General features: G+C 41.6%; 1 protein-coding gene across 1 annotated transcript; it reads left to right on the top strand.

Moving 5' to 3' along the window:
* The first annotated feature begins 434 nt into the window (after positions 1-434).
* SFRP2 (secreted frizzled related protein 2) lies at positions 435-9161 on the top strand. The gene is made up of 3 exons (XM_027598752.1): positions 435-1418; positions 3834-3914; positions 8004-9161. Exons 1-3 carry the CDS (start codon positions 920-922, stop codon positions 8306-8308), a joined length of 885 nt encoding a protein of 294 aa, XP_027454553.1. The 5' UTR covers positions 435-919; the 3' UTR covers positions 8309-9161.
* The last annotated feature ends 11742 nt before the right edge of the window (positions 9162-20903 follow it).

The following is a 20903-nucleotide window of genomic DNA, read 5'->3' as shown; positions in this document are numbered from 1 at the left end:
CCCTTTTCCGCGTAAAAGTTTTGCTCGCACGACTTTATACTTCTGATTTCTTTTTTTTTTTAAGGGCACGGGGAATCACACCGTATGGAGGTGGGCCAGGCTGGGAACTGTGGCTGGAGATGGGAGAGGAAACCGAGCTCGCGGAGGCGGCCTCGAGCGAGCAGGTCCCGGGCGCGAGACGAAGGCACAAAGAGCCCGAGGGCTGCGGCTCTCGGCTCCGAGAGAGGCAGCTCCGCCGCGCAGCGCGGGGGTCGAAGCAGAAACTTCAGGCCGGGGTCAAACAAACCCCGACCTGGGCCTCGCAGGGGGCGGAGCGCGTTCCCGCCGGGACCTGGTGGCGAGGCCGCCCATCGCGTCCGCTGCCGTTACCCCATCTCCTGCAGCCCGCGCTCCGCACGCCCACCGTGGCGCGCAGCTGCCAGGCTTGTCTGTTTGTATGTTTGCCGTTTGAAGCAATCCTGGAGCACACGATCAGCAGCATCTGAAGGGGGTGGGGGCAGAATTTCCTTCCAGGGAGCGCGTGAGGGGCATTCTCAACGGAAAACCAGACCAAAAGAGTAGTGACCAACCCTCCTCGGATTACTCTCCACTGGCTCCTCCCTTTCTCCCCCCACCTCCAGATTTGCATAAAAAAGGCCAAGAAAACTCTGGCTGGGCCCCAGCAGCGGCTCACTCTGCTCCCCCGGGTCGGAGCCCCCCGGAGCTGAGCTCGGGCTTGCCGCGCGAAGCGGAGCGGACCGCGTCTCTCCCGCGCAGTCCTCCCCGCGCCCGGCGTCTCGGCGCTCCCGTCGCCTGGCCGCCGGTTTTCCAGGCCCCCGAGCCGCGCCGAGCAGAGCAAGCCGGCCGGGACGAGCTCAGCCCCGTCTGCCTCCCGCTTCCCCGGCTCCGCTCTCCGCCCCGCGAGGGTCGCGCGCCCACGATGCCGCAGGGCCCTGGCTCGCTGCTGCTGCTCGTCCTCGCCTCGCACTGCTGCTTGGGCTCGGCGCGTGGGCTCTTCTTCGGCCAGCCCGACTTCTCCTACAAGCGCAGCAACTGCAAGCCCATCCCGGCCAACCTGCAGCTGTGCCACGGCATAGAGTACCAGAACATGCGGCTGCCCAACCTGCTGGGCCACGAGACCATGAAGGAGGTGCTGGAGCAGGCGGGCGCCTGGATCCCGCTGGTCATGAAGCAGTGCCACCCCGACACCAAGAAGTTCCTGTGCTCGCTCTTCGCCCCTGTCTGCCTCGATGACCTGGACGAAACCATTCAGCCGTGCCACTCTCTCTGCGTGCAGGTGAAGGACCGCTGCGCTCCAGTCATGTCCGCCTTCGGCTTCCCCTGGCCGGACATGCTCGAGTGCGACCGTTTCCCCCAGGACAACGACCTCTGCATACCTCTCGCTAGCAGCGACCACCTTCTGCCTGCCACCGAGGAAGGTAAGCCTTTCCCCGTATCGCCACCCCCCACCTCCGTCCCCACTTCCCCGCCCACACCCAGTTCCGCTGAAGGCTTTCTGGGGGGAATCTCGCGGCCCACACCCCACCTCCCGATGTGTCCCCGCCACGGGTGCCAGTTCCAGGTGGGGCAGACGCTCTTTTTGCCCTCGTGTGTCATCGTGACAAATTTGAGACACCACACACACACCCTCATTCCCTTCCGAGTTATACCAATTGCTTTTTTAGAGACAGTTAAAAGAAAAAACGAAGAACCGAAAGGCGTTTTTTCCGTAGAGATATACAGTTATTTTTAAAGATGTTAAGCCCTGGGGCCACAATTCTGAGAGTGTTGTAAGTGGTCCTGTGTGGAGTTGGTAGTGAGCACCCTGGCCAGGGGCTCCTCGCCCAGCCTCATGCAACACCTTCTTACCACCGGGCAGGATTCTAGGCACAGAAACATTCCCATACAGGCAGGATAGCCAAAACGCACAGATAGTCTTTTAAGGTATTTTTGTTGTTGTTGTTCCTTGCCGACCTAGATTTTGGAAATAAAAGCCGGACTGGCTCTGAGCATGTTGAAAATTGAGCACTGGTTGCACTGTTTGGGTATCTAAGGAAGGGGGCATAAAGGGAATCTCCAGGAATCATTTTTCTATCACTAATCAGCTTATATCTTAGGAATGGTTTTAATTAACTGGAGAAAATCGTGCAAAAGAGAGTTTCCCAGGTTTTCAGAAAACAGAGGGGGAGGTCCTGTGCAAAAACCTTCAAAGCAATGAAAACCTCATGGGTTCTTGATACTCTTCCTGAAAGAAAAACATACACAATGTGTCTGAGCTGATTCAGGTCCCCCTGACATGGAAAGAGAGCTTCCTGATCCCTTGCAGGGCTCCAGCAGCCTCTCTCTTTCAATCTTTAATTGTTTTCCTATAGCCATCCTCGGTTAAAGAAAATGCACAGTTGTTTAGCAATCTTTCCTGGCAGGCACCTCGAGTTTGCAATCATCTTATTGGTTAGATTTCTAATTTATTGCAAATGTTTGGCATATTTCAAACATTTGTCCAACATATACCACAGACCAACCAATACAGGTTAGTAACATTTTATATACATTCCTAGAGCTCCTAATTGGAAATGTTTTCATTTTGTTTGAGTGAGAGGAATTAAGGACAGTTTTATGTGTGTTACTTTTGTTTTTATTTCTTTCCACCATCAGCACCAATATTATAAACTACATTTCTCCAAATGACCATTTTCCCCCTTCAAAATAAAAGTTTATGGTCTTCAAAATATGCCCTGCAATTTTTCTAATTTGATACATATCTCTTACATCTTGAGTCACAAAGTTTTTTTCTGTAAAAATTCAATTTCTTGTTAATGAAAATCAAATTTTACCTAAATTTTAGACCTAGCTTTAGCACATTTATAAATGCAAGAAAGGGAATAGTGTGTTTTCTTTTTTCCCCCCAAATCAGACTCTTTTAGAAGAGCTTTTAGTAGGCTCTCCGATCCTTGTGCTAGCGCATATTCCCGCATTTGGTCAGACCCCCATAGACAGTTTGCTTCAATTATGATTCACTTCAGAAAAAGCTTTGGGTTTTTTGTTTGGCTGATTGTTTTTTTTGATTTAGGATTTGGGGGGGCGTGTTGGGGGGCTGTTTGTTTTTGAGAGTTTGAAATGGGCAAAGAGGAGCAAGAAGAACCTGACCAGGGAGGAAGATAACAATGAAATAAAAGCAGCTTGACTCAGCCACACACTTGACAGAAAGCACACGGGTGATACAGAACCAGTGAGAGCAGGCTACTGTAGTTGCTGAGGTGTGTTTCCAAAGAGGGAAGAGCCCCTAGGTAACCCCTATAAGCACTAGCCACCTCTCCCTGTCCAGACTTGAAAATATCGTGAAGGGACCTCCCAGAGACACAACTCTCCTGAAGAGTCCAGCAGAAACTGAGCTGCACTGGTGTCCTGCAGCCGAAAAAGACAATCTTGTGGCCATATTTTGTGGTAACCGATTTTCCAAAACCGCTTGAGGTTCTTCTGGGGCGTTCTCTTCAGAGAGGCTTTGGGAGCAACTTTTTCAGAGACAGAATTTGTCTGGGAGTGGGGGAGGAAGAGGTAAAAAACCAAAACCCTCTGTACACTTGGCCCACAACATTCTTTGCGGGGCGGGGCGGGGGGGGGGGGGTTGATTCCTCATTTATTAAACACAACTATAGGCATTCTTGTTTTACCCATCAAAAAACAGGAGTCATGGAAGACTTTCTTAGGAATGAGTAGTCCTTTTCAAAGGAGGCAGAGGCTGGGGTCTTACCGTGCAATTGCTACTCTTGTCTGGATAAGCCCCTTTGAGTTGTTTACAAACGCCACCTGCTGTTTCCCTCGTAAGCAAATTTACTAATTTTTCACATTTCTAGCTCCAAAGGTATGTGAAGCCTGCAAAAATAAAAATGAGGATGACAACGACATAATGGAAACTCTTTGTAAAAATGATTTCGGTAAGTAATATACCTCCACCAACAAAAGATTTCACATTCAGAAGTTTTATTTACTAGTAAAACTTAAAGGAATAAAGATGTTACTGGATAAGACTTGGGTAAAATAAAAAAAAATAAAAAAAAAAAAGACGGGTAAAATACCATCATAACTCATCTTTCCCAAAGTCCTCTAACTTGTTCTATCACAGTTGCCTCTCTATTTAACTGTCTTGCCCTGAGTTCTATCTTTTTAGGTGAGATTCATTGTTCTGCTAAGCAATAATCAAATAATGAGAATTACTCAAATTAGGAACTTTCGATGGCACATTTTTTCATTTCACTTTGGCTTTTCTTGCCAGTAAGCATCATTTTGGGCCATGTTCTCTTTCAGTCACTTGATATGAGTACCAGGAATAGAAACATGTAAATACTAGCCCCAGCAAAACAGATTCAAGGCATTCAGTTAGCCAAAAATAAAAATTTACTCCAGCATCAAATATTTTTACCTTATTCATAGCCCATAACACTTCGCTCCTTTGCATTCCATCACTAGTGACTATGTGACTAGTGACTACATCCAAGGTACTGGTTAATAATTTGGGGGGAGGAGTTCCTTAAAATTTAAAAAGAAGAAGAAACACAGTTTAGGAATTTATATTGGCAAAACACATGAAAGGTGCCATGATGACATAGTGCTTGGGGACAATAATGTGTGTGATTTGTTAACCAGGTTCATAGTGTGTAGGTCACTACCCTTAAGAGAGTATTTAAAAGGAAAGAGGAATGGAGACTGTCCACACAGAGCTTCATCAGCACCTCTCCACTGTCTTGAGGGCCCCAAGGTGAGGGCAGGAGCCCAGCTAGACACAGAATCAATGCTAACTTTGGAGTCAGGAGTGGCCATGAACTTCACCCAGACATTCACTGGGACATTCTTGTCTTCATCCCATTCCAAGAGTAGGCACCTTTTGATGTTTTTGAGAGGCTGGTATCCTTTAAAAGTATTCAGGCAGAAGGATGAACTTACTGGTAAGCAGCTATGGTTCCTGTTCTATCCAACAATAATGCGGTCTGACAGATCTGTATTAACATTTCTGCGTACTCAACAAAGTCCTTGAAACTGAGAGAAATCACTTGCGCACTCACTGCTGGGGGCTGCCTTCCCACTCTCTCCTTACAACTTACCACCCCAGCAATCTCAGACCTGATCAGGTCCCTGAAACTCTGGAAACAATCCAATCACTGTTCCTTACAACCCTGGGTCTCTTCCAGAAGTGTCCTGGGTTTAGCTTTAGCTGATCCTAGAACAACCATAGCTTTAGAAAAAACTTCACACTGCCAAGGAAGGGCAAAAGAAAGGAGGCAATCCTAAGTCCTAACCAATCTACCCCCTCAGGAAGAACCACAAATGGGATGATAGTGTTTCGGATGTCTGTATTTAAACACATACAACTGTAAGGAGTAGAGAAGGCCAGGCATGCTGCTAGCAGCAATCTCAGATCTCCAGAGCCTTACCAAAACACATTTCTGCACTTCCATGCCACAAGGTTTGATTAAGGGGAAAATAGAAAAATATAATTTTAATAAAACGTACATTAAAATGTATATAAAATATCATTTTCTTCTGGTAGCTTATGTCCTTTGCACTAGATTTAATCCAGATCTCTCTCCTGACTTTCCATGAAAAAGTTGGTTATATCATGGGGCTCTAAAATGATTGAAATTAGGGCACATGCGTGTGCACACACACACACACACACACACAAATACTTGCTTTATGGCTTCCCTTACAAAAGACCCACTTCCTAAGGATGTTCTATCAAGACCTAGGCCCCCAAAAAATGTGTGTGTGTGTGTGTGTGTGTGTGTGTGTGTGTGTGTGTGTGTGTGTGTATCCTACTGTTCTCTCTCCTTAGAGGAGAAAGCCTTTCAAAACAACATGGATATCATCACATTTAAGGTATCACACACTCAGATTACCTCACAGTTATGTTTTCTATTTCCCCACATTCATTTCTGTCCCAAAAGGGATAATGAACCTGAATTGCAGGAAGTGTATCATATACTCCTGGTTTAGAAGCAGTATTCTATATTGCCTCTATACTTTGGAAGGTAATGGAAGGGTAGAAATCTAATTTACTTAAGTCATCCACGAAAGCATCACCCTCTTTCCCCACTACACTCCTGAAGTACAGGGGAAATGTAGGTCCCCTTAGTGCAATGGTAAAAGTACCAGTGCAGAAAGAATAGCCCAGTGCTGCCTGCCTATGCGTCGAACCTGCTGTTGGATCAGGTAGTACCATTACCCCTGACTCCGACCACTTCCTGCACCCCCACTCACATCTTCCAGGGCGGGAGAAGTTATTTGAGGGCTTTGATTCCTTACATTTGGCCCCAGCTGAAAATCCAGGGAGGAAATGCCTGCTGTTTTCGCACGGTGAGCTTTTGCAAAGTTGATTATTTTACAGCAAGAAAAAGATAAGTAATAAATCTTCCTCCTGGTGAAAAGTAATGGTTTTCTGATGTGTGGAGCTCATGAATGTTTAATTTGACCAGGTGCTCCATCACAAATGTTCTATCTGTGTAACATATAATCACTTCTCCCACCATGTAACCTTCCCACCCCAGGCCTGAAGCAGAGACGTCAGGAACATGTGACATTTCCACGTGACTTATTCCATGACTTAAGTCCCATAAACCCTGAGAACTCAGTACTACAGTTTAGATGCACATCAGACAAAACAGTGGTTGGCCAAATCACAGCATCCTTGATTTATCTGGTTGAGCTTCATTCATTTCCTGGTTGGCTGGAACAGCCATGGTTAGTCAAATTCCCTTGCTGAGATAGAGAGAGAGATCTGCAAAGCAGTTATACACACACACACACACACACAAACCCTCTTCCTCTACGACTAATTTGAATAACGCATTAAACTCCATCAAGTCAGGAAGTGCCATTCACACATCATCTATACAGAACACTTGTCATTAAGAGTCTTAGGCTACATTACAATTGGGCATGTTCATGTCCCAAACAGGACCAGAATTTTAAGAGACCACAATAGTGTTAGAGGAGGAGATTTGGGGACCAGCGTTCTGACAACCCGACTTAGCCAGGACACAACCTAACTGGGTGACCTCACGTAAGTCACTAACTTCTCTGGATTTCAAATTCTTTGTCTATCAACAAGAGATTTCAACCGAATGATCCTTTCCAGCCTTAAAATTCTACCCTTTCCCTGCCTTCATGGAGTCTTGAAATTTAATTCCAGCACGTATGTTTGTAGGGTTTTCTTTCCCAAAGCAGACTGTTCATGACTGTAAAATGTGTCTTTTATAGTGAACCACTTAACTTTTGGTCTTAGCATTCTAGTGAGTCTACATATCCATTTTGGAAACGGTACATATATGATCTATAAACGCCTTGGCCTTGGACAGGCAAATGATAGCAGATGAGAATGAGATCTTCAGAAAAACACTTTTACAGCTAAACACGTTGTGCTCTTAGAGTCTTGGATATTTTTCCTCCTAGTTGCTTTACCAAATCAAATGCAGCTGCTGTAAGATCAATTCTCCTTCCCTGTAGTCTGTTCTTTAGAAAACAGTGATTGGGTGATATAATTTCCTTACAGGTTTGTCCAAAAACCTCTCCAACGTAATAAATTGAGTTTAAAGTTTATGGCCACAGAAGGATCATGTTTCACCTAAGAGTCAGGCATTTCTTTTCATGCTGAAGTTTCCAATAGGGGAAGTCATTTGTTGAGGAGAGCGCAAACCACATGCAACCTATGTACAAACGCAAGAAGAACACAAGGGCGGTGAGAAAAAAAAGTTAACTGAGCCCCGCAAAGAGATTTTTTGAAAGGATGGCTGATTTGAAATAAAGTGCCTGGCAAGCCCTTTGAGGCTTTAGAAATGAAGCCACCTGCTGCCCCCAGCTCCCAACACCCCCCCCCCACCTGCAGCCCCCGACAGTCTCATTAGCTACAGGAAGCTCTTCTTCCCACCCCCCAGGCCAGTCACACAAATGAAATGGGGTGAGGAAAGTTCCCACTCTACACCGTATTCCCTTCTTACAACTGGTGATTCTGTCCCCTCTTGTCTTCGTAGCACTGAAAATAAAAGTGAAGGAGATAACCTACATCAACAGAGATACCAAAATCATCCTGGAGACCAAGAGCAAGACCATTTACAAGCTGAATGGTGTGTCTGAAAGGGACCTGAAGAAATCAGTGCTGTGGCTCAAAGACAGCCTGCAGTGCACCTGCGAAGAGATGAATGACATCAATGCGCCCTATCTGGTCATGGGACAGAAACTGGGTGGGGAGCTGGTGATCACCTCCGTGAAGCGGTGGCAGAAGGGGCAGAGAGAGTTCAAGCGCATCTCCCGCAGCATCCGCAAGCTGCAGTGCTAGTCGGCCCCCCAGGCCACTCCAGGGCCAGGCGGACCATTTCCGCTCTGGGTCCTCAGCTCTCATTTCCCAAGCACAGGCCCTGCGGCTCCAGCCGCCAGCCTGGAGCAGCTTCCCTTGCCTTTTGCACGTCTGCACCCCCAGCATCTCCTGACTTATAGGGCCTTAGGAGGCCTCAGGCACGAATAGCTGTTTTCACATACAGGAAAAACCCACCCAGATCTTGTAGAGATGTTCAAACTAATAAAATCATGAATATTTTTATGAAGTTTTTAAAATAGCTCACTTTAGTTTTGATTAGGTACAACTGTGACTTGGGTCTGATCGTTTTGTTTTTCTGTTTGGTTTGGGTCAACTGACTTTCACTTTCAGCTGAGGTTGCTGTAACGTGCAAATGGCTTCATTTTCCTACCTGGCCCAAACTTTTGTGGGTCACAAACCTCGTTGAGATAAAGCTGGCTGTTATCTCGACATCTCTCCGCTCCAGCCTGAGACTCAGAGCCTAAGTCTTATAATAATTCACCTGTCATTTTACACCCTCCTTGGGGACTTACCACAGTAGCATGTACTGCATTTCTGGGTAGAGTACTTCCATTTATCAAAAGCACATTAACCATCATAGCATGAGTTCTTCGAATAAAGGGCAAAACAGATTCTATAATTGACCTGAGTACTTTAAGCTTTGTTTAAAACATTTTTTTACTTAATTTTGCAAATTAAACCATTGTAGCTTACCTGTAATATACATAGTAGTTGACCTTTAAAAGTTGTAAAAATATTGCTTTAACCAACACTGTAAATATTTCAGATAAACATTATATTCTTGTATATAAACTTTACATCCTGTTTTACCTACTGCCTGTCTTCTGTCTTTTCTTCTTAGTGGAAGGAAGTGGGAAGGCCATGTACGGAGAGTGGTTGACTGCCCTGTCCTGAGCTCCAGCCCTCCCACGGTTTGAAGGTTCCGTTTAAGTGACTCAGGAAAGTGTCCCCCGCACCCCCACCCCCACTGCACACCACCTGGCTGCTGCCTTGTGCCTCGCATCTCCTACACATTTTACCACTGCAGACCCTGCTGGGGAGGCAGAGATTGGCAGGCTTTGCAAAGGACTTCCCTGCTTTTGTCTCCTCTCAGCAGTTCAGCTGCAGCTACTCGGGGGCACTACTCTAAACCTAAGGTTCATGAGCCTTACAGTTGTGCTTTTCGTCTCCTGAGATTTTTGTAATGAAAAGAACCATTGCAAGAATGTTAGTTCCTTCTCCACTTAAACTCTAACCCTTAGATACAGAGTCCTGATTTGAAGGATATTTGCTGGAAGGCAGGGGGGAGTGAAGGGACAGTGAAAAACTGACATCAGGGTGAGAAGGGGACAGACAGACCTCCAACCATAAAATGTCCATTCAAATGCTTCATTGTTTTATGTGGGAACCTCCATAGAAATTCTATTAAGTGCATGTGGACACTAAGGTTCAGAGGGGCTAGAAAGACAGCTCCTAAGAGGCAGAGCCAGGGCTGAAACTCAGGCCTTTCAGACAACAAATTCTGTCTTCTAGTCCACCTAGGACTGGAGTATAGAAACATGATGGCACTCACCTATTTAGCAAATACTTATTGGGAATCTGCTACGTGCCTTGTCCTGTTCTAAGCGCTGGGGATACATACATGAATCCTTGTTCTTATGGAGCTTATATGAGGGAGTGAAACAAAATAATCACAATTACAACTATATATTTATAACTTATCAGTTATATGTATATATGTATATACTCACAGGTAATATGTGAGAGCAACAGAGTGTCCCCATCAAATCTGAAAATTTTCCTGGCATTCATGTGAAGCCTTTATCTGATAGCATTTTATTGATCTACTTTTAAAGTTTCCTGAACATACATCCATGACCTCTCTACAGTACTTCAAAGTCTTCTGGCACCAAAAGTCAATATTGCCCACTACCGGGGCTATAGGATTCCGACAATCCTTTCCATTTTCCTCTGAGTTGCTACCTGACTGCTTCTCATCTGATTCCACAAACTCAAGATAGACCCCCTTCTGACAAGGCACCTCTGGACTAGACTAGAAGAGAGATGCTCATGGATCAAGGCTAACACTCATTTTAAGCATTTCGAACAAGAGACCAGGGACCCTGTAAAAGGCAAAAAAGAGAAAAAGAAGATAAAAAAAAAAGAAAGGAGATAGTAAACCAAGGAATTAGGAATGAGAAGGGGGAAATATGTACAATGCATCAAAAACTAATGGAAAGCTGTAATCTGGAAGACACTGATGTATCTGAATGCTCCCTCTCCAGTCAAGTCAAAAGTCCCTTCCCATCTACTGGAAAGAAGAAGCCCCAGCTCTGAAGAGCAAGTGAATGCCAGACACGGCCTCTTCAGTCATATTTTGAGGAGCCAGCAGCACAGGCATCACTCCAATGTCTGCCTCCTGCCGTCATGCCTCTCTATGGATTTTCCAATACCTGTTTCCCATCTTGGATGCAGCTATGAGCCAATGAGACATGCTCGGGCAGGGCAGGTAGGTTTTTGTTTGATTTTTCATTCTGTTTGGCATGATGGCTCAAATATGTATGAAATATATATTTATTATTATTGAAATAATCATGTTGTATTCTTAATTACTTTTCCAACTATCAGATTTCTTTTACAGGCAGATGAAAACATGAATGTCCGTCCATTACTGGAAGAAGAGAGCAGGTAATCAGAAGACACTGGATTTCTGCATTTCCTAAGATGATCCATGATCTGTTAATAAACTGCTAAAAGGCTGCAAGTAGGGGATCGGCTGAAACAGAAAAGTCAAAAAATCTGAAAACTACGTATCTACTATGCATGTAATTCCTCTTCCCTTTCCTAAATAACTTGAGAAATGATTTGTTGTACAAGAGCAAATCTATAAAACTTTTTTGAGCAGCATTTCCTAAGTGAATGAAGAATAAAGGTTCTATCCACATGCACACATCGGTGTACTGAAATTCATAGGGTTAAAAAGAATCTATGTTATCTAATAGCACCCTCTGTTCCTCATTGTCTGATCTCTCATCCAATGACAGTTTGACCGGATTTTTTACCTTTCAACTCTTGTTTACTATCAGGTGTTCAATGTTCTTGATGAAGGAAGAGGGTCACCTTGAAAAACAAATGCAGGCATATGTATCCCTCAGGCAGTTACTACCTCTGGATTATGATTGTGATTTTTGCCAATGAAGCACACCGTAAACTAATTCATTAACTCATCAAAGATTTACTGAGCACCAACTATTGCCATGAATTTATTCATTCAATAATATATTGAATGCTTTCCTGCATGTAGGCACTGTTCTATGTAGTGGATACAAAGTGATTCTCCTCCTTCAGCTTATATTTTGAATTAGGAATTGTATTAGGCCCTGGAGATAAGATGGATCCTGCCCAAAGGGAACTAACAATTCAATCAGGGGAAAAGCCATGTAAACAAATAATTCTAATACTCTGTGTTAAGAGGGAGATGTATACCTGCCCAGGGATGGCACAGAGGAGAGAGTAGTTAACTCAATACAAAATAGAACATTCGGTTCAGGTTGAGCTTAGGATCAGGGCAAAGATGCTTTCAAGTGAGCTGCACCAGAGTATCTTCTATTAAGACACAGTCTAAAAAATTCAGTATTTATAATCAGTTTTACGTACTGACCAATCAATTATGGTATTGTGCAATTATCGTGCTGAAGGTATTATTCTAGATACTACCAATAAACCTAGCATAAGATCCATTACTTTTATAATCCATAAAATTCCCAAATTCTCAATTACAAAACAATGGATCAACATCCAGGTCAGAAACAAATAGCAATTCAACATAATAAAATACTTTTAAAAGCAGCCCATCACTGTCCAGAGAGTGATGCAGATAGGTGGGTGCTAAAAAAAATTTCGATTACTAAAGATAGCAGTTAATACAAACGGTGCTAGAAGAACAAATCAAAGGACTCAAATGCCACAAGATGTCCCAATACAGAGTAATAATATAATTTATTGGGGTGCCTGGGTGGCTCAGTCGGTTAAAGTGACTGACTCTTGGTTTTGGCTCAGGTCATGATCTCAGGGTTCTACGATCCAGCCCTGCATTAGCTCCAGGCTCAGTGGGGAGTCTGTTTCCCCTCTCTCTCCCTCTGCCCCCCCCAACTCATGTGCCTTTTTTCTTTCTCTCTCTCTCTCAAATAGATAAATAAATCTTCTTTAAAAAAATAATCATTTATTTAACAATCCAGGCATTCTGCTATGCTATGAAATAAGCAAAACACTAGAACTCAGTAACTGGGTCCTCAGTAGAAACACACCTAAAAACCTATGCATTTACTCATGCATAGTATGTGCTCTCATGTGCACCTACACACAAATGTAGCTCTGGCAGAAAATCTTCTAAAACTGCATAATTTAAGGGATATCAAACAAACCACTTAGCCAACTAGAAACTGCACTACAAGTGGAAAACACTGGGGTAGCTTTTGAAATTCAGAGAGACTTAGGCAATTTGATTCCTTCTGCAAACCTGAGACTATTCAACTCTAAATAAAGAATTACTACTCTATAAACTATGCCTAAGCTCAATACACTATCATCTCCTGTCCATCCTCAATTTTGAAATATAATTCTCAGAGCTTGTTTCTGTGTAAGGAAATATCCACAGCAGGAAAGAGCACCAGTCTACAGCCAGTCCTAGTCCTATCCCCTACATAACCCTCTACTGCACCAGCTCCCCATGCTCTTCAGGTTCTTGAGCACAATGGGTTGCTCTAGCTGGTGTGGGTGATCAGAGCCTGGGGGGTAGCAGCTCAGACAGACAGGAGGAAGAGATAGAGCCATAAATACTATCTACTCCTTTCTTTTTTTTTTTTTTCTACCTCCAAGGAAGGACTCAAGCACCTCCAAGCTGCCCTCTTCTCACTAGCCTTCTCTAACAGCATCAGGCTTCCAATCTGCACAATCCTAGGGCTGAGAATTCATTCAATTATTCAACAATCTTACACTGAGCAACCTACTGTGTGCCAGGTGCTGTCTTAGGTGCTGAGGTTCCACTGATGACGAACACACTATGAGCACTCTGAAGAAGCTCACAGTCTATAATGTGACACATATACATGTGACAGACAGCACCAAGTGAGACCCAAATTTCTCCAGACCTTCCTGGACATAGTCTTTCTGAGCCCTATGTGTTCTTCAGGGTACAAATAAGTTCACATTAAAATAATAGTAAAAATCAAAATGTCCAAGCCCAGAAAGTTTAGCTGGAAAATTCCACCAAACATTTAAAGAATTGACACCAGTTTTATACAACTCCTTCCAGAAAATAGAAGAGGGGATGCTTTGCAACTCATTTTATGAGGCTAGTATTGTCCTACACCAAAACTAGACCAAAAAAAAAGCATGAAAAAAGAAAACTATAGACCAATATTTCTCTTGAACTTAGATACAAAAATTCTCAACAAAATACTCACAAATCAAATCCAACAATGTATTAAAAGAATAATACACTACAACCATGTTGGATTTCTTCAAGGTATGCAAGATTGGAAAGACATACCATGTTCATAGATTGGAAGACTCAGCATTGTAAAGATGTTAATTCTCCTCAAATTGATCTACAGGTTTAATGGAATTCTTATTTCAAAATCTCAGCAAGCTTCTTTGTAAACACTGTCAACATTATTCTAAAATCTACATTGAATGGTAAAGGCTCTAAGAGAGCCAGAATAATTTTGAAAAAGAATAAAGTGGGAGAAATCATCCTCCCAATGTTAAGGCTTACTGTTATACTATAGTAATCAAGACTGTGTGGTGGTGGTGAAGGAATAGACATATAGATCAATAAAACAGAGTAGAGAACCCAGAAATGAACCCATACAAATCTGACCAATTAATTTTTTACAAAGATGTAAATGTAATACAATGGAGTAGGGATAGCATTTTCAGCAAATGGTGCTAGAGCAAGTGGATATCCCACTGGCAAAAAAGTAATAATCTAAACCCCACATTGTATACAAAAATTAACTCAAAATAGATCATGAACTTAAATGTAAAGCATAAAACCATAAAATTTTTAGAAAAAAACAGAAGATAAATTTATTGTTTCAAGACCTAATACTTGGCAAAGAGTTCTTAAATTTGGTACCAAAAGCATAATCCATAAAAGGGAAAACTGATAAAATAAGCCTCTTCAAAATTTAAAAATTTAACTGTCCAAAAGATCTTGTTAAAAGTACATCAAATCATGACATCATACACTTCAATATCTTACACTCTGTCAATTCTACCTCAGTAAAGCTGAGGGGAAAAAAGAACCTGTTAATGGAATGAAATGACAAATTACAAATTAGAGAAAACACTTGCAAACCACATATTTAACAAAGGATTTGTATCTAGAATATATAAAGAACTGTCAAAACTCAACAGTAAAAAATCACAGTGTACTTAGAAAATGAGTAAAAGACATGAACAGACATTTGGTAGAAGAGGATATACATAAGGTTTTGATGAAGTCCACATGGGCATGGGAGGAGGGAGTGGTAGTCACGGCCCAGATGCTTGGCACCCAGGTCCTATGCAGCAAAGGAGACTTCCTTGTAGTATCTAATTCCATGGTGGGCAAAACACTGTGCTCAGGATGCCAATAAAGCAGGGGTTCCAAAAACGGAAAAGGGAGAAAAGCATTTGATTTTGATATATATTTTAAAGCATTAAAATAGTTAACATAGGGGAAAACCAGGTCATTGTATACTTACTTACACCTTTTAAAATAAGAAGGAAAATTAAGAGGTGGTATGGGGAGGTCATAATACTTTCTTTTAGTCTTTAGTACTTTTCACAAGCTTAACACTCACTAGCTACTGAAATTGAAAGGGGAGAGGTTCTGAGTGTAGCATGGTCCCTATCATATTTCCTGGCCTAACGCCATTAAACTCTTGTCCAATAAAGGATTGGAATGTGCAAAAATAATAATAATAATAATAATCTAATGTGATACAAGGCTAGAAAAGAAAAATTAAACTGAAAACCACCCCCAAACCAATAAAGTTACCCCCTGCCCAGAAGAGCTAGACCACCACCATAAATCCTGAACTTTTTATGTTACAAGAAAGAGTTATCTTGGCAAAGGAGAAGGTGGGAGAGATGTGCAGAGAGGCGGCAAAGTGGAGAAACTGAAAATCCAACAGTAATAGAGACCCCAATGCCCCACTTTCAATTATAGATTGAACAAATACTCAGAAGGTCAAGAAGGAACTAGATTTGAAAAACACTAAAGCCAACTATACTTAACAGACATCTATAGAACATCCCACCAAACAACAGCAGAATACACATTTTTCTCAAGTTGTTACATAAATGGCCCAAAGATGGACCCTGTATATTGGCCCTTATGTCATTTACTTTTTCACAGCAAATTGGTACCATTAGCTCAAAGCCAAACTCAAATTCTTACATATCCAAAATCATCATATTTTTAGCCATTTAGAACTCATGTGCTTTGCATACCCTGCAAAACTGCACCAAATATCCACTAGCCATAGATAAGACAAACCTTGTAGTCATAAAAGACCCCAAACCCCTGTTGCCCTTTGGTGCTCTCTGACTCTGATCCTCCCCATCCTGCCACTGAATGACACCATCTAGACACATAAGCCCCTCTCCATTCCCCTCTTCCCTGGCAGTTCCCTTTCCCTCTTCCCCTGTTAGCCTCCTGCTGGGAAGGACTTTCCCCTCTCCTGCAACCCCAGCAAAACATGGCCCTATAATATTACTGTGCAGTACTACCATCTCACGTTCCTGTCTTTCCTTGATCAGCCCTAAAATCCTTAACCTCAACACACGAGTGCACAGGGAACATTCTCCAGGGCAGGCCATATGTTAGGCTATATAACAAGCCTCAATACATTTAAAAGGACCCAAATCATGCAAAGTATGTTCTCCAACAATAATGGAATAGAACTAGAAAAAAATCACAGAAGGAAACTTGGGAAATTCACAAATATGTGGAAGTTAAACAACACCTTCCTAAATGTGTTTGAAATTTAGGTGAATGAAAACGAAAACTCAATGTACCAAAAAGGAATAGACGCAGCTAAAGCAACGCTCAGAGGTAAACAGCTGTAAATGCTCCAGTAAAAAAGGAGAAAGATTTCAAATCAATAACTTAACTTTCTGTCTTAAAAAACAAGAACCAACTCAGCCCAAATACAGATTAGAGCAGAAATAGATAAAGCTGAGCATAGTCAAACAATAGAGAAAATAAAAGTTGACTGTTTAAAAAGATCACCAAAATTGGGGCACCTGCGTGGCTCAGTCAGTTAAGCATCTGATTTTGGCTCAGGTCATGATCTCAGCGTCCTGGTATTGAGCCCTGCATCAGGTTCCATGCTCAGCTCAGTGGGGAGTCTCCCTCTCCCTCTGCCCCTCCCCCTGCTCATGCTCTTACACTCTCTCTCTCTCAAATAAAATCTTTTTTAAAAAATCACCAAAACTGACAAAAATTTAGCTAGACTGACCAAAATAAAAAAATATCTAAATTACTAAAACCAGGAATGAAAGAGGGATATTACTACCAAACTCACAGAAGTAAAAAGGATCATAAGGGAATACTATGAACAGTTTTATGCCAACAAGTTAGGCAACCTAAACAAAATTGGTAAATTCTTAGAAAGACACCAAATTCCAAAGCTGACTCAAGAGCAAATAGATAATCTAAATAGACCTGTAACAAGTAAAGTGATTGAATTATTAATCAAAAAATATCCCACAAAGAAAAGCTCCAGCCCAGAGGGTTTCACTGGTGAATTCTAACAAATATTTAAAAAATTAATATCAGTCATTCACAAATTCATCCAAAAAAAATAGAAGAGAAGGAAACATTTCCCAATTCATTCTATGAGGCCAATATTACCCTAATTACTGCAACCAGACAACACAAGAAATCACAAGATAAGACTACAGGCCAATATACTTTATGAATACAGATGCAAAAATGCTCAACAATCCAGCAGCATATTAAAAGAATTATACACCATGACCAAGTGGGACTCATCCCAGGAATGCTGGCATGGTTTAACATATGAAAATCAGTCTATGTAAAACACTATATTAATAGAACAAAGCACAAAAACCACACGATTATATCAATAGATACAGAAAAGCATTTGAGAAAGCCTAAGGAAAAAAATGGTTGGGGGAGGGGGGAAGAGTGAAGGAGGGCGGGAAGTGAAGGAGGGAGGAGGCGAGAATGGAGGGAAGGAAACAGGAAAGGAGGGAATGGGAAGGAGGGGAAGGGAGAGGAGGGGAGAGACAGAAAGGGAGAGAGAGCACAAGAATCCAGATTGGAAAGGAAGAAGTAAGCAACTACCTCTATTTATAGATGACATGATCCTGCACATAGAAAATCCTAAGGAATCCACTAAAAAACTATTAGAACTAATAAATGAGTTCAACATGACTACAGGATCCAAGATCAACATACAAAATAAACTATTTCTATACTCTAGCATTGAACAAATTAAAAAATAAAATTAAGACAATGATTCCATTTAGAATTAAAAAAATAAAATACTTAGGAATAAATTTAACAGATGCAGTGTAAGATATGTACACTGAAAGTTACAAAACATCACTGAAAGAAGATAAGAACTAACCAAATTTAAAAAAATCCCATGTTCATGAATTGGAAGACTTAATATTATTAATATGGCAATACTGGGGCGCCTGGGTGGCTCAGTCATTAAGCGTCTGCCTTCAGCTCAGGTCGTGATCCCAGGGTCCGGGGATGGAGTCCTGCATCAGGCTCCCTTCTCAGCGGGAAGCCTGCTTCTCCCTCTCCTGCTCCCCCTGCTTGTGTTCCCTCTCTCGTTGTCTCTCTCTCTGTCAAATAAATTAATTAAAAAATTAAAAATCTAAAACAAAAGGCAATATTACCCCCAAATTGGTTTATAGATTCAATACAATCCCTATCAATATTCCAGCTGTCTTTTTTGCAGAAATTGACAAGCTAACTCTAAAATTCTTATGAAAATACAAGGCACTAAAAATAGCTAAGATAATCTTGGGAAATAAAAACAAAGTTGGAAGATTTTCATTTCCCATTTTCAAAACTTAACACAAGGCTACAGTAATCAAGAACAGTGTAGTACTAGCACAAGGATAGACAGACACACCAATCAAAGGAATAGAATTGAGAGTCCAGAAATAAACCATTATATTTATGCAATTGATTTATGACAAGGGTGGCCAAGATAACAATTCAATGGGGAAAGAACAGTCTTTTTAACAAATGATGCCGGGACAACTAGATATCAACATACAAAAGAATGAAGTTGGACCTCTACCTCACACCACATACACAAATTAACTCAAAACAGATGAAAGACCTCAAGGTAAGAACTAAAACTATAAAACTCTTGGGGAAAAAGAACATAGCAGTAAATCTCTACTGCCTAAGATTAGGTGATGGTTTTTTTAGATATGATACCAAAAGCACACATACAAAAGAAAAAATAGATACATTTAGGACTTTTGTGCTTCAAAGCATACCATCAAGAAATAAATAAAAAGAAAATCCACAGAATGGGAGGAAATCTTTGCAAATCATATAGCTGATAAAGAACTGGTATCCAGAATATACAAAGAACTCTTAAAACTCAACAATAAGAAGACTAGTGACCCAATTTTAAAATGGGCAAAGGATCTAGACATTTCTTCAAAGAAGATATACAAATGGCCAATAATCACGTGAAAAGATGTTCAACATTATTAGTCATTATAGGGAATATAAATCAAAATCACAATGAGATACCACTTCACACCAACTAGAATGGCTACAATCAACTAGTCAGATAATGACAACTGTCGGTAAGGATGTGGAAAAACCAGAACCCTCATACATTGCTCGTGGGGTTGTAAAATGGTATAGCTAATTTGGAAAACAGTTTGGCAGTGCCTCAAAATCTTCAACATAGGGTTACCATATGACCCAGCAGCTGTATTCCTAAATATATACTCAAAGAGAATTGAGAACATATATCCACAAAAATATTTTTATATGAACTTCCATAGCAGCATTATTCATAATAGGCAAAAAAGTAGAAACAACCCAAAAGCCCACCAGTTGATGAGGAGATGGACAAAATGTGGTATAACCATCTCAAAGAATATTATTCAGTCATAATAAGGAATGAAGTACCAGTACATAGTACAACATAGATCAACCCCGAAAACGTTACACTAAGGGAAAGAAGCCAGGCACAAAGACCACGTATTGTATGATTCCATTTATATGAAACATTCACAACAAGCAAATCTACACAAAGAAATTAGTGGTTGCTAGGGGATGAAGGAAGCAGGAAATGGGGAGTGACTACTAATGAATACAAGTTTCTTTTTGGGGGGATGAAAATGTTCTGGAATTAGATAGCAGTGGTAGTTGCATTGTTTTGTGAATATACTAAAAACCACTGAATCATATGCTTTGATTCATGCTGAATTGTATGGTATGTGAATTATATCTCAAGTCCCAAGGCTTAAGGTGACACATGAATGGGTTATAATTGAGACTTGAAGCCAAATTTGTTTGATTATAAATCCTGTTGTCTTAATTGCCAACTATATTCCTGGACCTCCTTCTTTTCTCACATTACAGGCTTTCTGGAAACGGTTACTCACTCCTCTAGAGTTCACCACCGTCAGACACCAAATCTCTCTTTCACCTTAACTTTGTTCTCGAGTCAGTTTGTCTCTAACTGTAGACAGCTCTGCCTGCGTGGCCTAGAGATGCCTCAAAAGCAACCCATGTTAAACCAAATTTAACTTCACCTTCCATGACCTTATCTCCCTTTGATGAATCCTCTTACCAGTGGTATTCTTCATGGGCTGGTGTCCCTACCAGTCCTCAGGCCGTTTAGAAAGCAAAGAGGATTAACCTACCCCAAGCCCAGTAAATGATCAGGCTTTTCATGCTTGAGTTACGAGCTCTGACTATTCTCTTTGATGATTCTTCACTTGAATGACATATTACCAAGAGATTTTTCATTTGCATTTCACTATTAATAAAGCCTTAAATGTATACGTCAAATATGAACATAATAGCAACTAAGGGAAAAAAATTAAGACCCTCTCTCCCAAAAACTCTAGAGAGAGCCAGTAGTACAATACAGTACCCCCGCTCAAGTCTCGCAGTGAACTGAAACCACACAATGTACTTCTCCATGTTTCTAATAGGATAAAACTTTGAGTTGTTCACTTAAAGTCATCCCCAAAACTATGGCCACTTTGATGGATAGTTCTAAGATTCAGGAAAATCTTAAACTAGTCAAGTCTAGCTATTCCCTAAATTACCCTCTAACTACTGTATCCAGGATGACTTCTAAAATTTTCCTTCTTTGGAAAATGTGTTTAGTGTACAAATTAAACATATATAACTTTATGCCAAAATATTAAATTTTATTCTCTTTTTAAGACTTATTTATTTTGAGAGAGAGAGAGAGAGAAAGAGAGCACAAGCAGGCGGGGCAGAGGGAGAGAGAGAAAGAATCTTAAGTAGACCCTGCCTTGAGCACGGAGCCTGACACAG

Source organism: Zalophus californianus, chromosome 2 (genome assembly GCF_009762305.2).
Source record: "Zalophus californianus isolate mZalCal1 chromosome 2, mZalCal1.pri.v2, whole genome shotgun sequence".
In the NCBI taxonomy this organism is placed as follows: Eukaryota; Metazoa; Chordata; class Mammalia; order Carnivora; family Otariidae; genus Zalophus; species Zalophus californianus.
Note: the sequence above shows the minus strand (reverse complement) of the source record. Positions and strands in the feature narration are given on the sequence as shown.

Bases quoted from the DNA above. Each gene is read 5' to 3' on its own strand.
- SFRP2 (XM_027598752.1), top strand. From the start codon at position 920: ATGCCGCAGGGCCCTGGCTCGCTGCTGCTGCTCGTCCTCGCCTCGCAC. The intron at 1,419-3,833 runs GTAAGCCTTTCC...TCACATTTCTAG, and splicing joins TCTGCCTGCCACCGAGGAAG to CTCCAAAGGTATGTGAAGCC. The intron at 3,915-8,003 runs GTAAGTAATATA...TTGTCTTCGTAG, and splicing joins TCTTTGTAAAAATGATTTCG to CACTGAAAATAAAAGTGAAG.